The 19,871-nt window shown below is 39.8% G+C and overlaps 1 protein-coding gene across 2 annotated transcripts in view; it reads right to left on the bottom strand.

Moving 5' to 3' along the window:
* The window catches only part of aggf1 (angiogenic factor with G-patch and FHA domains 1), a 63,661-nt gene that overhangs the window by 4,842 nt on the left and 38,948 nt on the right, over positions 1-19,871 (bottom strand). For both annotated transcript variants that reach the window (XM_043707186.2, XM_043707172.2), the window contains exons 8-12: positions 16,420-16,525; positions 13,796-13,847; positions 13,380-13,481; positions 10,911-11,076; positions 5,114-5,196 (exon numbers count right to left, since the gene is read on the bottom strand). In XM_043707186.2, the coding sequence (XP_043563121.2) occupies positions 5,114-5,196; positions 10,911-11,076; positions 13,380-13,481; positions 13,796-13,847; positions 16,420-16,525 (509 nt within the window). The remainder of the gene's footprint in view (positions 1-5,113; positions 5,197-10,910; positions 11,077-13,379; positions 13,482-13,795; positions 13,848-16,419; positions 16,526-19,871) is intronic.

Genomic DNA, 19,871 nt, shown 5'->3' with positions numbered 1-19,871 from the left:
CAGTTCCTTTGTTCCTCAGTACTCGTTAGCGGGATTGTCTCTTTCCATCATCATACCTCCCAAAATACATTATCTTGCTCTTATCAGAATTAAGTTCCACCTGCCGCTGCTCTGCCCAATTTACTAGCTAATAACAGATTGTAGCCTGAGACCATCCTCCTCACTATAACACTTCCAATGTTCATATCATCTGCAAACTTACTCTTTTCCAAGTGGTTAATATACATAAACAGCAAGGATCCCAGTACTGATGCCCATGGCACACCACTGATCACAAGCTTCCAATTGCAAAAGCAACCCTCCGTCATCACTCTTTGCCTTCAATTTTTAAGCCAATTTTGGATCTAATTTGCTAACTTGCCTTGGATCCGGTGGGTTCCTCATCATCGATACATTTAATCACCTTTTCAAAAAACTCAATTAAATCAGTCAGGATCTCCCTCCAACAAATCCATGCTTACTGTCTCTGATCAATTCCTGCCTTTCCAAGTATTGATTAATCCTGTCCTTCAGAATTTTTTCCCCAGTAAGTTCCCTAAAGACCAGTTAGTTGGATGATTAGATTAGATTACTTACAATGTGGAAACAGACCCTTCGGCCCAACAAGTTCATACCGACCCTCCAAAGAGCAACCCACCCAGACCCATTACTCTACATTTACCCCTTCACCTAACACTACGGGCAATTTAGCATGGCCAATTCACCTAACCTGCACATCTTTGGACTATGGGAGGAAACTGGAGCACCCGGAGGAAACCCAAACAGACACGGAGAATGTGCAAACTCTGCACAGACAGTTGCCCGAGGCAGGAATTGAACCCAGGTCTCTGGCGCTGTGAGGCAGCAGTGCTAATTACCGTGCCGCCCACGGTATATCTGTGCTAATCACCTGGCCTATCCTTTCTACCCTTCTTAAACAAAGGAACCACACTGGCTATCGTCCAGTCATCTGGCACTTTATCTGTGACCAGTGGAGTATTAAATAGATCAGTCAGCAACTAGCAATCTCCTCCCTTGCTTCCCATAGCAGCCTGGGATATGTCTCATCAGATTCTGGGGATTAATGCACCTACCTGTATGCCCATCTAAACATCCTAGAACCTCATCATCTCAATTGATATATCCAGATACAATGTCTTTCTCCTGTGAATACAAATGAGAAGTATTCACTGAAGTTCTCAGCCACTGGCTCCATGAACAGGTTGTCCCTTTGGTCTCTAATAGGTCCCACCCTTTCCCTGATACTCCTTATCCTTCACATTCTATAAAAAGCCTTCCCATCTTCCTTTATCCCATCTGCCAAAGATATTTCATGGCCCCTCTTTGCTCTCTCAATTTCCTTTTCAAGCAACTTTCTGCACCCTCTATACTTTTGAAAGACCTACCCTGTTTTTAACACATTATCCTGACATATGCTTCGTTTTTTATTTAATTTATCAAGCTAATCAACAGCTGTTAAAATCCAGATTTCCCTGGACCTGCTGCCTTTCCCTTCATCATTAGTGGGACATGCTAGCCCTGAATCTAAATATACCACTTTTAAAAGACTTCCATTTTCCAAATGTAGACTTGCTTGCAAGGTTCCCAGTCTATGTTTGCCAGATTCTGCCTAATGACATTGAAGTTAGCCTTCCCCCAGTTTAGATACTTCTGTGCTATCCTTATCCTTTTCTCTAATGACCTTCAAAACTTGGTCAATATGGTCAATATCTCCGAAATGTTCACCCAGTGAAACGTCAATCGCTTGACTGGCTTCTTTTCCTTGAATTAGGTCAAATGCTGCCCCATCTCTAGTGAAACAATGTACTGGCATAAAAATCTCTCCTTGATACTTTAAAAATTCCATCCCTAATTCTTTCACACTAATGCAATCCTAGTAAAGTCCCCTACAACCATAACCTTGTTTCTCTCACACCTTTCTGTCATTTGCCTACATAGCTGCTCCTCTTATCATGCTCAGACTATTGGAAGGCCCATATTATAATCCCAGTAAGATAATCACCCCTATTTTCTTAGCTCTACCCAAATGGCCTCATTTGAAGGTTCTTCTTGGAGGCGCTGTCTCATTACTGCAGTGAACGTTTCCTCTATCAATAATGCAATGCCCCACCTCTCTTACATAATGTCTGAAACTTTTATAACACGGAATGTTGAGCGGCCAGTCCTGTCTTTCCTTCAACTCAGTGACTGCAACAGTATCATATACCCACAAGCTCAGCAATGCTCAGTATCACCATTTCACCAGTTCAGCATTAAAATAAATACAATTTTAGTCCATCTATATGCCTTATTCTGCCCTTGTCTTCTCCCCCTAGTGGACTCTCCTAGCATTCCTATATCTGTTTGGATCTTGCTCCCAACTTTACACCTGCTCTGTGCCCATCCCTTTGCCAAAAGAGTTTAAAACCATCTCAGCAGGGTGTTGGACCCATTCCAGTTCAGGTACAGCCCATTCAGCTTGTAAAGGTCCCACCTACCCCAGAAGCTGTTATGGAAAATAAAGAGCATGAAAGCATGGGAAAGGTTAAAGCATGAAAACCACTGGTGATCTGTTAAAAGGAGTCTGTGGAGTGCTACACTAGTCAAAAGGTCACTGTGGCAGGATGGGATAAGAATAGTGCAAATCCCCTACACCAATTAGCAGAGTCAGGTTGGGGCTGAAAGGTCACTCGGATGGGATGAGCTAACAACAGTTAGTAAAGTCAGCCTCCCCTGCTAAATATCATCATGGCAGCTTGGGACAGGTCGTGACAATAAATATTTAGGACATGACATTCAATATTTAATTAATATTAGTAGAGTCAGCCTGCTTGAGACCCTTGTGGCAGAACATGACATTAAACATTTAATCAGTAGTTAGCAGGGTCGGCCTGGGACAGGAGACCATTGTGGTAGATGGGGTAGTAAAATATCTAATCATGACAATAGAATAGTATTAAGTAAGGTTTAGGATGGAATATCATTGTGGCAGAGGTGATAGTAAAATATCTAATCGTGACATGAGAATAATATTAAGTAAAATGTAGAAAAAACTATAGTGCCAGAAGTAGAGAGATAATAGGAACTAACATTATTTGTTTATTGTATATCTGGAGTGAGGTAATTCTGACTAACACAGTTGGACATGCTAATAAGCTAACAAAAACAGATAACGAAAAGGTACAAAGAGCCACAGACCCCGAGGTTCTGAGTATCACGGCTTTTCTGTTTGCAAATAAAAGACCTACTTCTTGAAGAACTCTCCACATCTCCTGGTGACTCTTTACATTTTCTCCACGACACTGTCTCAATGATTCAAAAATCTAAAGCCTTTCCTTGAAAACCATCCTTTTAGTCACGAATTCACCTGACCGGTCTTCCTAGTCCTATAGACAGTAGCACGTGGCACTAGAAGTAATCCACTGATTAAAACCTCTCTCTTCCTCATTAGCCTATTACCTAACTCTCTCAAATCTGCTGCAGAACTTTTTTATTTTACCTCTGTCATTGGTACTGATATTTCATGACCTCTGGCTTTTCACCCTTCTTCAGAATGCCCTAAGCCGCTCTGAAACACACCCACTCCTAGCGCCAGAGAAGCAGCTGACCATTGGGGAGTCTGTTGTTGGATGCTGCCTGAATTGCTGTGCTCTTCCAGCACCACTGATCCAGAACCCCATTGGGGAGTCTTGTTTACTGCCACAGAATTGCCTGTCAGTTCCCCATATAACTTGAGTCCCTATCACTCTCCTAGTTTTTTTCCTCCCCAACTGTTCAGCACAACTAATCATAGTGCCACAGACTTAGCTGTTGCTGCTTTCCCCGAGAAGCCATTCCCAACAACAATATCCAACACAGGATATCTGTTTAAGGAGTGAATGGGAAGAGAGGACTTCTGCACTGCCTGCCCACACTACTCGTCCTCCTGGTGAACAGCCACGCTTTTCTGTCTGTGTAGCCCTTAGCTGTGGTGTGACTAACCTGCGAATCACCTTATCTACGACATCCTCAGCATCATGGATATTCCATAGTGAGTCCACCTGCAGCTCCAGCCACTCCATATGGTCAATCTGGAGCTGAAGCTGAACGTATTTTCTGCATACATGGCCACTTCCCTATTTTTATCCTCTATTCCTTTCGCAATTAATGCCAAAATTCTATTTAAATTTAAATTGAGGACCAAACTGCCATAATCCATATCTTTTACAATAATTTAAATTGTGAACTGGTGAATCAGTTTTGATTTAATTCATAGGGTCTATTTTATACCATTCGGATCAAGGGCACTAAACAATTACTGGTTGAGGAGATAACTGTATCATTGAGAGAGATCAAAGAGTACAAAAGGAGTTGAAAAGGAAGGGGAGATGACGGCAGTTAGGTAGAGCACAATAAATGGGTGCCGTAAAGTACAAAAAAAAGGACAATGATTACATGAGCAGGCAGAACTGGCAGCTGGACTTCAAATGTGAGGAAGTGCAAGCTCATCCACGTAGCAAGGAAGAAAGACAAATCAAAATCGAGAAAGACTAGTAACTGTGAAGTCACAAGATATACAGAAATTCATTTGTACAGCTGCAAAAGTAATCATAGAAGCTAATGAAATCTAATTGCTAGAGGCAAGTACTGGAATGCAATGAGGAAGAAGTTATGCTTTAATTGTAAATATCCTTGTTCAGTCCCCAGTTAGAGTACTGAGCTCAGTTTTGAGCACTGCACACCACTTAGGATACAATGATCATGGAGGGGCTCTGACAAGCTGAAATGGAAAAGAGAACCGTAGAAAATGAGGGGAAATTAAGGGTAAAACAACTAAATATGTGAGAAAGCCTGACCAGAATAGTGATGGCAGACAAAACCAATCAGGTTATATCATAAATTTTGTAATTTGGATCTGCAGAAGATAGTTTTCTTGGCTAGTACTGTACAGCTTTCATGTAAATTAAGTTACTTCCATTGCACTCATTTGAAATGCAACATGCAAGCATATTTTCTTTGCAATCTTGAGATCATTCAGTTTTAAAGGCTTTTTTAAAATTAATAAAAAGAGATTAATACATTTTCCAGTGCTCGACTTCTAATACTGTGACCACAAAACTTCATAACTACCTGATGGAAACAAACAAAAACATACCTGCAACCCATACTTGATCTGAATCTGTTTTAATTCTTGGCGTCGTAATTTATCTTTGTCCTGCTTGCTCATCACTGGAATAGCTAAATAAAATTGAAAAAAATGCAGCATTTCAATCAATCAATCTGAATGACTACTTTGGATATTACAAGACAGCATGAATAATTAGATTCTGCACCAAGGTAGTTACAATCAGAACAGAAGAGCCAGGAGCAGGCAATTTAACCCTTTAATACAATCATGGCTGATCTTATCTTGGCCTCAACTCCACTTTCCCACCCACTCTTCAAAACCCTTCTACCCATTACTAATTAAAAATGTCTATCTCCTTTTGACATTTACTCAATGTCCCAATATTCACTGTACGCTGAGGCAGTGAATTCCACAGATTCACAACCTTTTCAGAGAACTAACTGTGCCTTAAATGGCCCAAAATATCCATGCCTTCCTGACTCCCTTGCTTCTTCTTCTACCTTTGGCTTTTCATCTTCTCTTGCTGAATATTTTTTTGGATTCCACCCTTCTGCCAAGTTAGTTTAAAACCCTCCCCATGAGCACTAGCAAACCTCACAGATGTTGGTCCATTCCGTTCAGGTGCTAACTGTCCATCTTGAACAGGTCCTACTGTCCCCAAAAGCAATCCATTGTCCTATAAATCTAAAGCTCTCGCCCCAACACCATCTTTCTAGCCATACATTCATCTATACTGATCTTGTATTCTTATGCTCAACGTGCACATGACACTAGAAATAATCCAGAGATTACCTGTTCTTTAATCTACTATCTAGCTCCTTAAATTCTGTTATCAGTACCTCATCCCTTTACTTACCTATGTGTTTGGTACCAATATGTACCACATCTCCTTTCGCCCTTTGTCTGTTTCCTCTCCACCACCAGCACCATCCCCCCTCCCCCCAACATACCATCATGAAGTCTCTTCTACTGCCCCAGGAACACCTGTCTGTTCTTACAAACGAATCCCTCCACCGCTATAGCCCTGCCATTCTTCCTCCTCGTGAGTAAGATACCCACCTGTGAAGAAATTTGGCTGCCACTGCTTTTCCCTGCCCAGTCACCTTGCCAAACAGTATCAAAAATGGCATATCTGTTTGAAAGCAGAATGGCCACAGGGGATCCCTGCACTACGTACATTCCTCTACACTGCTTGGTGATCACACATGCTATTTCTGCCTTTTCAATCTGTACCTGTAGCATGACCACTTTACTGAATCTACTAACCACAATTTGCTCAGCATCGCAGATGCTCCACACTGAATTCACCTGCAGCTCCAGCTCCAAAATGCTGTTTCCCTGTAGTTGCAGGTAGCCACATTTCTTGCACATACGATCACCAGGGATAACTGAAGCTTCCATGATTTGCTACATAGCCAGGCGGAGCATATCACAGGTGTGAGCTCTGCTGCCAATACCAATTTTAAGACCAAGACTCTTTTCTGAATAAACATTATGCTTATGTAAGAACACTTACGTTACCTTGATTACACTAACTGTACTTCCTTACCCTACCATGCTTACTTATTATTCATTTGTTCTACTGGCCCTGATTTTCACTTATACAAAGTGAGGTGATGCATTTTGGAAGGTCTAATGCAGGAGGAAAGTATGCAGTAAATGGTGGAACCCTTAGAAGCATTAATGTACAGACAGATCCAAGCATACAGATCCATAGTTACTAGAAAGTGGCAACACAAATGAACAAATTGGTGAAGAAAACATATGGTATGGTTGCCTTTATTGGTATAAAAATTGGCAAGTGATGTTGCAGCTGTATAAAACTTAAGTTAGGCCACATTTGGAATACTGAATACAGTTCTGATCGCCATACTACTAGAAGAATGCAAAAACTTTGGAGAGGGTATAGAAAAGGTTTACCAGGAAGTAGTCTGGTTTGGAAGATATTAGCTATGAGGAGAAATTGGACAAATCTGAATGTCAGAAACTGAGAAGTGATCTGATAAAAGTTTACAGATATATGAGAGGGGTGAATAGAACTGATAGTTGGAATCATTTCTCCAGGATAAAAATATCAATTACTAGGGAACATAAAAGGGGAAAAAGTTTAAAGGAGATGTGAGGGACAAGTGTTACGACACCGGGTTAAAGCCCTCCCCCACCCCACCCACTAATTTAAACCAGCAACACGGAAAAGATTTACCGTGTACAGTAATCTGTTAAAATGCAAGACGCCAAGAATTATCCCAAAAGCTACCATTTAAAGTACAAAAAATTCAAAAACTTTATTGTTTAAGTCTATCATAGAATATTAACCAGCAACTATTTACAACAACTTTATCTAACCTATCCTTTACCTTCCCTCGACAAAACTAGTCTGGTAAAAACTCCCGATTTAGATTTACTGAAAAATTCAAATTTCATAACCAGTCAGCTGTTGAAACTTATTTTTGTATCTTTCTCTGTCGTCGTCTTCTTAGCGATTTCTGATTCACAGGTCATCGATAGATAAAGGTACCTTTAAGAGAGACAGTTCTCCTCTCAACTGTCCAATTTTTCCCAGTCCTATACCCCAAAGCATCGGATGGTTTCATTGGTTTTTAATATTGTCAGTATACTGAATTCAAACTTGATTGGAGGTAGGTTTTTTGGGGTATAATTTAAACCAATTGGCTGAATGCAAATGTGTTTTTGTCTCACAGCAACTCAGCCAGTGCTAGCTGCTGGATCAAATGTTACACTCTAAATTCTCCAGCACCCTGTGTACTTGCCAAGTCCTTCACTCTCAAAAGGTACAGTGCACCTCTACAAATTCATAACACAAGTGTTTGTTTTTTTTTTAAAATAGGGAGGTTGGTAAATGCCTGGAACACACTGCCAGAAGAGATGGTAGAAGCAGATATGATAGCAACGTTTAACAGGCATCTTGACAGATACACGAACAGGCCAGGAATAGAGGAATATGGACTATGGAGGCAAAAGGCTTTTAGTTTAGAAAAGTCAGATGTCATCTCAGGCTTGGTGGGCTGAAGTGCTGTTCTTTGTTTCTCAGTTAAATTCTTTTCATTTTTATATACTTTTGTAAAATCACAAATCAACACACCACTTTCCTGTGGTGATGTCACAGTTTTGTTTTCCAAATCAAGAGACCTCTGAAGCTGCAGTGGTTAACTAGCACTCCCTTCTCTCTGCTCAATGAAGCTGAAAATATTGCCTTACAAATTATAAACCTGAAAAACAGGTGGCACAGTTGCTGAGTGATCAGCACTGCTGCCTCATAATGCCAAGGAACTGGGCTCAATTCCAGTCTTGCATGACTGTCTGTATGGAGTTTGCAAATTCTCCCTGTGTCTGTGTGGGTTTCCTCTGGGTGCTCCGGTTTTCTCCCACAATCCAAAGATGTGCAGGTTAGATGGGTTGGCCAGACTAAATTCCCTTTAGTATCTGGGGATGTCTAAGCTAGGTGGGTTAATCAGGGTAAATACGAGTTCTTTGGAGAGTTGGTGCAGACTTGCTGGGCTGAATGACCTCTTTCCACACTGTACAAATTCTATAATTCTATGAAAAAGGATTTTACAAACGATGAGCAAAAAAAAACATTTCTTTCCCTGTGCACTATATTCCTACTGTGTAATTAATGCCCCGTGTCGCATACTCACTCAGGACTGTACCTCACTCTAGATGGGCCACTCCCAACTGCTTATGTGAAGCGTACTGATCATGTGCTTTTAACTGTGCCTTTCCTAATTAAAGTTAGGGTAAGCTTGAATGACTTACACTTCTAAATATTCAATAGTAATCACCACCTACTGAGGTTCTATTCAGGCTTCAGCCGATTGACTCTATGACTGAGGAACAGTTGACTATCATAGAGATGTACAGCATGGAAACAGACCCTTCGGTCCAACCCGTCCATGCCGACCAGATATCCCAACCCAATCTAGTCCCACCTGCCAGCACCCGGCCTATAACCCTCCAAACCCTTCCTATTCATATACCCATCCAAATGCCTCTTAAATGTTGCAATTGTACCAGCCTCCACCACTTCCTCTGGCAGCTCATTCTATACACGTACCACCCTCTGTGTGAAACAGTTGCCCCGAAGGTCTCTTTTATATCTCTCCCCTCAAATCTATGCCCTCTAGCTCTGGACTCTCCGACTCCAGGGAAAAGACTTTGCCTATTTACCCTATCCATGCCCCTCATAATTTTGTAAACCTCTATAAGGTCACCTCTCAGCCTCCGACAGTCCAGGAAAAATAGTCCCAGCCTGTTCAGCCTCTCCATATAGCTCAAATCCTCCAACCCTGGCAACATCCTTGTAAATCTTTTCTGAACCCTTTCAAGTTTCACAATATCTTTCAGATAGGAAGGAGGCCAGAATTGCACGCAATATTCCAACAGAGACCTAACCAATGTCCTGCACAGCTGCAACAGGACCTCCCAACTCCTGTACTCAATACTCTGTCCAATAAAGGAAAGCATACCAAACACCTTCTTTATTAACCTATGTACCTGCGACTCCACTTTCAAGGAGCTGTGAATCTGCACTCCAAGGTCTCTTTGTTCAGCAACACTCCCTGCGACCTTACCGTTAAGTATATAAGTCCTGCTAAGTTTTGCTTTCCCAAAATGCAGCACCTCGTATTTATCGGAATTAAACTCCACCTGCCACTTCTCAGCCCATTGGCCCATCTGGTGAAGATCCTGTTGTAATCTGAGGTAACCCTCTCAACTGAGTCAGGGACCTTGTTAGTCTTCTAACTAGACTACTGAACTTCAAAATTCTTTGGAGGTGGCAGAAGATATTGGCGAGGAAGGCCGAAGTAAAATTTCAATTAGTGGAGTGGAAGCTTACTGTCAGAACAGCATGATAGTTGCAGAAGTTGCATTTGGTTGCATGATAATGCTGCAATGATGAAGAAAGTTTTAATGCAAACATTTACACTCCATCTTAAAGAATGTATTATTTACAATTTTTAAATATTTATAAATTTAACACCTGTCTTTCCCCCTCCCAGAAAATTTTGGCATATATTCAATCTTCATTAAACAGGGAGTCACTCCTTGTAAATTTGCATACACGCGAGGTCAGGCCAGGCCCAATTTCACCTATAACCCCATCAACTTGTCAGGTCTAATCATGCAGTTCTTCGGGGAAAAAAAATCCTCTTTTGTTATCCACAGGAAATCTGTGCCCCTTACTCCCACAGATAACAAGGAATGGGTTAACAATAAAAACTGCTTGAGCAGACACCTTTTGGCTTTGCTATGAAACTGCATGCTGAGACATATACTAACACTCAGGACTGAAACACAAAACCAGAAGACATCTGGAGCTGGTATGCAATAGGCTTAAGAACAAAAATCCCAATTGCAAAATCACATGTACATGAGTTATCGCAGGTTGATATCGACAATGAATTTTGTGCACAAAATAACACATCAGGGTGTTGAGTTGAGATCATTCACTTCTGCAAGTATGTCAATGTCGCTTCAAACTTGTGATGTGCTACTATCTGTAGCTTTGCAGTTCAGCATGCACTCTTCAATTTTCAGCATATCAATAGAGAATAAGAATAGTTGCATAGTTCCTTCTCTTACTGTACAAGTTAATCTCTTATACAGCAATTAGACAGCTCAAGTTAAATTTGATTCAGCATTAATCCAACTAGATACACTCATTTCTGCTGGTTTAGTTAACAGGCAAGGAGGGATAATATTAATGTTTAAGTAGAGATTTACCAGTTATTACTAAATTTGATTCATTAATTTCAGAATAAGAGTGGATAAACACAAAGCAATAACAAATATATTCAAATACCTGTCAATTCTTCTTTTTTATGGAGACGCAGGTGTGCTTTGACCTGGCCTGGCTCACAGCCATTACACGTGTCAGTACCTGGATGGATATGGAAAGACAATACAGTCTCCCCAAACTTCACTTCATCACCGTGCTCCAATCTATGAGGGTCACATTTATGTTTTGGCTGAAAAAAATGAACACTAAATTAATAGCTAACAAATACATATTACCTATATTTTATATTCTTCTGTAATTAAAAAATACAGAATAGTGGAGACGTAGAGTACTTAAATGCAATGAATACTAAATGGGCTTAATTTAAAATGTAAAAACCAAAAACCATGGATGCCGAAAATAAGAAATGAAAACAAATTGCTGGGAAAATTCAGTCGGTCTGGCAGCATCTGTGCAGTCAAAGCAGAGTTCACGTTTTGGGTCCAGTGACCCTTCTTCAAAACTGAACTCCCTAGTTAAATATGATATGAAGTAGTTTAGAATAATGTCCATAAATCCAAAATAACCAATTGATGACATTGTCATTTCCATATGATCAAACAAGACACTTAACAGAGAACTACTCACCTTCAATCCTAGTATTAATTTAGAGGCTGAAATTAAGAAACAATTTCAAATATTTGGATGTGTTAGTTAAATGAATGGCTGTATGTTGTACTAGCCCCAGTGTACCAGCAAAACACCCCTTCCCCAACCATCTACTGTAACATATTTTTATCCATGCATCAAACTTCTACGAATGCAATCCAAATGCTCTGGCTAGGAAATAATTAAAGGGTGATAGGTCTAACTTAATATGTAACAGGTCCACAACAGATGCCATTTCCCTAGCCTTGCACTCATCCATGGAACATGTGGACAACAAGGACATCAGGTTCCTGCTCATCGATGACCGTTCTACCGTCAACACCACTATCCCCTCCAAAACGGATTTCTGATCTCAGACCTCTGAGACGTCAGTCTCGGCTCCACCCTCTGCAACTGGATCCTTAGCTTCCTGACACAGAGACCGCAATCAGTGAAGACATACAACTGCATTTCTTCCACGATAATACTCAACACTGAAGCTCTCCCCCCAAGGATGCATTCTCAGCCCCCGACTGTACTCCCTGTACACCCACAACTGTTCAGCCAAACTCCAAACAAATGTCATTTACAAGTTTTCTGACAACACCACCATGGTGGGACGGAGGAGCAGAGGTTGAGAGGATTGAGAGTGTCAAATTCCCAGCTGTGACTATAATTGACAACCTGTCCTCGACTTCCCAAGTAGATGTGACAGTCAAGGCGGCACAATTATGCCTCTTCCTCCTCAGGAGGCTCAGGAAATTTGGCATGTCCATAAGGAACCTCACCAACTTTTATAAATGCACCGTAGAAAACATGACAACCTGATTTGGCAACTGCTCTGCCGAGGACCATAAGAAACTACAGACGATTGTGTGTGCACAGCGCAGACCATCATATAAGCTCCAATTCAGATGCCATTTACACATCTCGTTGCTGCACAAACTCTGCAAACATCATTAAAGACCCATCCCATCCAGTAATGCTCTCCTACAACCTCTTCAGAGGTTCAAGAACAGCTTCTTCCCTGCTGTTATTAGACTGACAAATGGACTCTAATTTCAAATAATGCCGATCTCATTAATGTTGATCTTGCCTCGTATACGTCCTGTGCAGTATAACCTGTATGCCTTACTTAATCCAAGCCTTTTCATCCTTTAATCTGTATGTCCTTGCTTACTATGATCTGCCCCGTGTTGCTTGCAAACAAAACTTTTCACTGTACTTTAGGTACAAATGACAATAAATCAAATCAAATAAAGTAAGTCATCTTGTTTCGGTTTAGAGCACCAAAATATAAGAGAGGTAATATTTAGTAATGCAGGAAGCTATGGCAACGCAGTTTCAAGGAAGATAAGCATGACGAGGTTAACCCCAATCAGAAATTCAGCTTGTGCTCAGTTTTGAAAAATTAGTGCATTTTTGCCAATTACTGTTTGAACTAAAATCTTGAAGCACATTATTTTCTGCAGATCATTCCCTGAAGTGTACTTGAAACTCTGCCCATAAATCAAAGTTGAATTTAATTATTGTCGTTGTGATCACAAGAGCAGAGACCTATACACTGACAAAGGATTTTCTGAAGGGACAGCAAGGTATTGAGGCACTGGGTTGAGTATCAAACATTTAACAGGAGCAATTTATGCAGAATTACCAAAATGAATAAAAACACATGAATAGTAAAAGCTCAGCATATTTTGTGAATTTACATGCATTAATCCAGTGACATGGATAATGAAAACTGGGCTCTCAAAACTATGTTAGAATGCTGTTCTGTGCAGCAGTCTAAGAAAAAAAACTTCATCTCATTTTACATTAGCATGAAAAATGATCACTCTCCCACAATCCAAATCTGACATCAGTCAGGAAAAGATCTTAGTAACTGATTACAGTAACAAATCATACCATGAGAATTCTGTTCCCATTGATCACAGTCCCATTCTGGCTCCCCTGGTCTACCAACATGTATTCCTGTAGATCTTGGTCAAAGTATACTTCAGCATGAAACTAAAGAAAACAGAAATTAGCTTAAGAAGAAAAGAGGACCAGCATGCTAATATATTAAACAATACGGAAATATACTCTGTAAAAGGAAATAGAATGATATCAAGAACACATCTGCAAATCCCAGGACTGTGAGCATAGAGGTAGGCAATTTAATCTCACCGAACAGTAAGTTCGGAGAAATTCACATTTTATTACAGAGAGCATACAAAGTATTTCAACAAAACAAGTTAAATCTGCCACATATTCAGATGCAAACATTTTTTATGCCATTCTATTTTCACCTTTTACAGGTTTAGTATGATTACGTAACTAACCTTACTAACTCCAATTTCAGCAATTTGAATTGTGTGGCCCATATCCTCCTCTCTGTTGAATAAAAAGAATTCAATTTGAAAAAGAAACAAACATTCTATTTTCTTTTTCTGGTGATGTGTAAACTTAATCCCAAAACCGCTTCCTTCTCTTATTCCATTCTAGGTGGCAAGGTGGAAGGTACTTGTACAATAATGCCATAACATCCAAAAAGACTTCCTTTGAGGCTTTATAGATTAAAGATGATATGCTCTAGGCATTCATTTCAATTTAAGATCATTAAACTTTAAGTGATGTGTGAACGAGTTTGCCTGAAAAAAAAAGAGGGTCTTGTAACACAAGAGGGAATCATAGTAGATCATGGCAGATCATAGTAAGCAAGGACATCCATACAGAGTATAGGGTGAAAAAGCTTGGACAGAATAAAACATACAGGTTATAGCACACAGGACATACACGAGGCAAGATCAACAAGATTAATGAGATTGGCATTATTTGAAGTTAGAGTCCATTCGTCAGTGAAAGAAAAAGAGTAGTGTCCCTGCCAGAAGGTCAGGTTTCAAGTTCCACCTTCCGCAGAGGAGTCTCATAATACATCCAAACAGGTTGATTAAAAATAACTCTTAAATTGCTCAAATGTACATTAACCAAGTGAGGCATTCAACAAGGTTCCAAATGGTAGACTAGATTACATGAAATTGGGGTAATTAGACAATTGGATACAAAATGGGCTTGAAGGTAGAAGATAGCGGGTAGTGGTAGAGGGCTATTTGTATAGACTAGAGGCCTGTGACCAGCACTGTGCTGCAATGATTGTTACTGGGTCCACTGATGTTCATCATTTATATAAATGATTTGGATGTGAATATAGGAGGTATGGTTTGTGAGTTTGCAGATGACACCAAACTTGGTGGTGCAGTCGACACTGAAGGTTATCCCAGATTACAACGGGATCTTGATCAGATGGGCCAATGGGTGGCAGATAGGGTTTAATTTAGATAAACATGCAGTGTTGCATTTTGTTAAGGTAAACTGGACAGGACTTATACAGTTAATGGTAAGGGCACTGGGGACTGTTACTGAACAAACATACCTGCTGATGCAGGTGCACAGTTCCTTGGAAGTGGAGTCCCAGGTAAACAGGATAGTGAGATAATGTTTGGTATGTTTACCTTCATTGGTCAGTGCATTGAATATAGGAATTGGGACATCATGTTGTAGCTGTACAAGGCATTGGTGAGGCCACTTGTGGAATACAGCTTTCAATTCTGGTCTCCCTGTTATATAGGATGTTGTTAAACTCGAAAGGGTTCAGAAAATGTTTGCAATGATGTTGCTGAGATTAGAAGTTTGAGTTATACAGAGAGGCTGAAAAGGTTGGGGCTTTTTTTCCTTGAAGCGTCGCATGCTAAGGGGTGAAATTAGAGGTTTATAAAATAATGAGGTGCATAGATAAGGTGAGTAGAATGCCTCACTTGGTTAATGAACATTTCAGCAATTTAAGGTGATTTTTCTAGGATTGGGGAGTCCAAAGCTAGAGGGCATAAGTTTAAGGGGAGAGGAGAAAGATTTAGAAGGCATCTTAGGAGCAGCTTTTTCACGCAAAAAACCACTACAAGTAGTGGTGGAGGGGGCTACAATTAGAACATTTAAAAAGGCATTTGGATGGGTATATGAATAGGAAAAATTTGGAGAAATATGGCCCAAATGTTTGCACTTGGAACTAGATTAGTTTAGGATATCTGGTGGGCACGGGTGAGTTGGACTGAAGTGGTGCCTATAGGATCTATTCAATTGAAAAATTTAAATCGGTGAGCTCAGTAGAAAAGACACAGGCAAAATTACAAATATGCCAGCTTTGTTCAAAATGTATAAACTAAATGAAAACCCTGCTTCCTTGAACAAAAGAAAAATACTGATTTTCATACTTTAGATCCTTACACAGGTCATTCAAGCCACCGTATTTACATTTGTTCTATTTAACCTGCACTTAAAAAGGTCATCCTCAAATTGCAACACCTTTCGCTCGATGGGTGCTGAAGTGGGAAAACTAAGGAATACACAGAAACAAAATTGATGAGTCCCAGGTCGTCACAATCAGAGCAGACCAAAGTACGAGAAATGCAGCTTTGTCTGTGAGGATGAACTAGAGGAAGAAAATGATGAAGAAAGGATATTTGTTCAAATATACCAGCTTGCCATATGAACAGAGGTAGGTCCCTTCAATGATGAGCTCTCCATCATAGTGTATACTAATCAACAGCTTTGCAACACAAACAATTTGCAACTTAAAACAATACAAATAAAAATCACTGACTACTATGCCAAAGGTCCGCATGCAGTAGCAAAACAATGACAATATTTCAAACACACTTATTTAGCTCCAAAACACTTCAATGCACCCTGAAGTCTCTTTGCTGGAACTGGAAAACAGGTTGCTCCATCAGTTCGAGAATATTTGCAAACTTACTAGATACAATTTGTTCTAAAGGAGACATTCCAGAAGTGGTGTATCAAAAACATTTACAAGTGTAAAAAACATAATTTATTTCAAAATATGACTAATGATCTTTTGACTATACTCTTGCATAGCAGCAACCAAGGTTTATAATGTTATCTATGATACCTTCCAATTGTAGCTGACTTCACTGCAGTGATAATGAAGAGTGTACCGGGCTCGAGAACTGGTGACCGCACCACCATGACACGAATACATGGAGGCCACAGCTGAGCTATACATTAGAAAGGAATATGGAATTAGGGCAGATAGGACAGAAATTAATGGTTTCAAAATTAAAACCTTCATAATAAACTTCACGAAAGTGCAACACATTCAATACTTGTTTCAAATTAAGAGATGGCAATTTTTGTCATCTTAATCATATGAAAGTCAGACAGGATTGCTTTATGTTGAATTACAACAAAATACTGCAAATCTTCAAAATAAGAATTGAAAACAAAATGTAAAAGTCAGGTAGCTTCTGCCATGACGACACATTTACAGAGGAACCTCGATTATCCGAATATCAATTATTCGGATATTGGATTATCCGAAGGAGATCTCGAGGTCCCAAGAGAAACACTACATCCAAGACCTTTCTTTACAGTGATTAAAAGTGAACTTGGCTTACTGAATGCTGCAGAGAACGGTCCTGGGCTGATGAGAGCCCAAGCACCGTCTCCAAATGACTGACCTCCCACCCTCGCTGCACACTTTCCCTGGAGTTCTACATAGGTATGTACCCTAAACCCTCCTTCCCCAGATAATCTCTCTAACATTGTCCTGTACAGGGCAAAAGTGGAACCTGTCAAAACGTTGAGTGTGCGCACACGCATGCTATTTGGAGACTCACCTGCCCCCCACCTCCAAAAGACAGCAACAGCAGCAACAACAGTCTTGTTGTTGGTGTCCAGTCCGGCTGCCCTGGAGAGGGGGTGGGGGTGGACAGGGGGTACACAGGGATGGGGGCAGTGTTGGACGGGGTTGGGCGTGGGCGGACGGCATTGGACAGGGTTTGGGGGGGCCGACAGAAGACGGGTGGGGGCTCGTGCGCTGTGTGCTGCTGCCTCATCTCCTGAACGAGGAGCGGACTTAACAGAAGTCCCAGAGGAAAGACATTGACTCAATTAACCAAATAATCAATTATCCGAACGAAATAGTGCCCGCCCATCTCGTTCCTCTATATAGTGTTCCAGGTGTGTTCACTTTATTTCATTCTTCAATACCCTTCCACTCTGACCTGCTCCCATCCAACAAGCTGATAATAAAAGGGAATCTGAAATAAATTATGAATACAATAAATATGACATTTCACAGCTTTCTTTTTAGTATTCAATGTATAAACGAAAGGCAGAATTATATATCCTGCTTTTCTGAGTTCCATTATAACTTGTGGTGGGGCTCCTTTGTTATCCATCTATAATGGAGGCACAGTTTCACCTTCCTTAGCGACATTTGAGAAAGGTGCAGTTTTAGAAATTTATTAAGTAATTCAGCAGAAAATATCCAAGTTTTTGAAGCTAATAATAGTGGCTAGGTGCGTTGTACTGAAAATGTACTTCAGTCAAGAAAATACAAAAAGATGATACTTTTCAGCTAACTACAAAATTTGAAAACTGGACTGTCCTGTACCTGGAAAAGAGCTGCAAATGCCCTGCACTGATACACATCAAGTATAATGCAAAATTTTGTAAATTTTAAAATATATTTTTCTTGATTGAATGTGAACAAACAATATTGATTACACATTACTCATATACCAGAGGCAAGAATATTCAACCACATGGTGGTGGATTAGAGTCACACACAAGCCAATTAAGGATATTAGTGAACAAATCAGGAGTTTACATCATTCCAACAGTACTTGTTGTAATTTTTTTCCAAGTACTGATGCACAATTAATCAGAGTTATTCCACCACTTGCATGGTGTGATTTGAACTCCTGTTTCGCACTATAGCAAAGCTCTCAGTCACACAGGTAAATATCTTGTACAGGTGTGAGTACAGCCAGTTATACCAACCCTTGTACTACTGCATTGACCACCAATACTAAATAAATAAAGTGCAAGTTACAGGTTCTTTCCTTCATTATTTCCTTCTGATTCAAATACTAGCCGTACATTGGATGTGGAAGAATATTTAACCTTTCAACAAACAAAAACCATACATTATTTCACAACTACCCAAAGTAACAACAATGCAGGCAAGATTAATAGTATTGCACCACATTTGTACCAGTTAGGTTTCCAAGTCATTCGGCAAAATCCCACATAAAAAGGTTACTCCACATGGTACTGAGGGCTTAATGTTTGGCTTTTGTGATCTGGACAGTACTTTGTATACTTTGCAGTTTCCCAACATTCAAAACAATTTCACACTTATCAATTGCCTTTCACTATGTTTGCCACAATTGACTTACTTGCTTGGCCATAACTGGAGTTCAGGATGAAGTGGAAATAGAACATATAATAGATTAAATTCACTAAGGGATAGAGAACTACTTGCAGAAACAGTAAAACAGAGAAAATAAGAGTGTAGAAAATTTGAAAGGAATTCCATGTCATACAGAAATGTAATCAGAAGCAGCAAGGCCTGTAGTTCCTTACACTTCCAAACAAAAAAATATAGCTGACCATGGAATAAATGTAGAGTCTCATACTAATGTTGGGTACAGTGAGTTAGTATAGAAATTGCAAGGAGCATGTCAAATATGTTCTGTCATGGTATATGAGAGGATGTAAAGTGAAAATGATCAAGAAATCAAAACAGATCTTAGGATCCTTAAAGATGAAGCAAGGAGATACACTGAATTAGGTGGTGAACTTTCAGATAGACTCACCAGGATGCAAAATAATTCCTGAAAAGATATTGGTAATTACAACCATGCCTGAAGTAAATATGTCTGATGACCAACAAGTGTTATATGCATGTACTTGTTAGGGAAGTGTAATTATATCGGACAGGAAAAAAAAAATCATCCATGAGTCTATTAAAAATGACCTGAAATTACAGTATTTCCAATGACAAAATTTTGAGCAATTAAACAAAAGATTTGCAGGTTATTTTCAAGAGATGTTATGAATTGAAAAATAAATTTGTGCACAGATTTTATTTTAAAATCATTCATGGGACACAAGCATTGCTGGAATAGTAAACATCATAAAGGCATTGGTAAGCTACCTTCTTGAATTGCTTCAGTTCAGATATTGTATGTGTTCCCACAGTGCTGTTATGTAGGCTATTCTTGAATTTTGACGCAGCAACAATGAAGGAACAGCAGTGTAAATTCAAGTTAGGACACAGATCTGGAGGGGAATTGGTGAATAACAGTGGCCCCCTTGACCCTTGCAGGTCAGCAGTCAGCAAACACAAAGTAACAAGAAGCACCCTTTGAATTTAGTGAGAAACAATATCTTAAGAACTGCGACTATGTGCCTCAAAAACTAAGGGACAAAAGCAGGAAAAAAGTTAAGCTTTTACAAAAACATAATTAATTAACTATGCCTTCCTACAAGTACAATGGTAATATGATATATAAAGCAAGCTACATAATTAGTATCAAAACAGATTTGATCAAT

Source organism: Chiloscyllium plagiosum, unplaced genomic scaffold (assembly GCF_037043375.1).
Source record: "Chiloscyllium plagiosum isolate Xiang-an unplaced genomic scaffold, Cpla_swu_hap1 HiC_scaffold_2, whole genome shotgun sequence".
Lineage (NCBI taxonomy): Eukaryota > Metazoa > Chordata > Chondrichthyes > Orectolobiformes > Hemiscylliidae > Chiloscyllium > Chiloscyllium plagiosum.
Note: the sequence above shows the minus strand (reverse complement) of the source record. Positions and strands in the feature narration are given on the sequence as shown.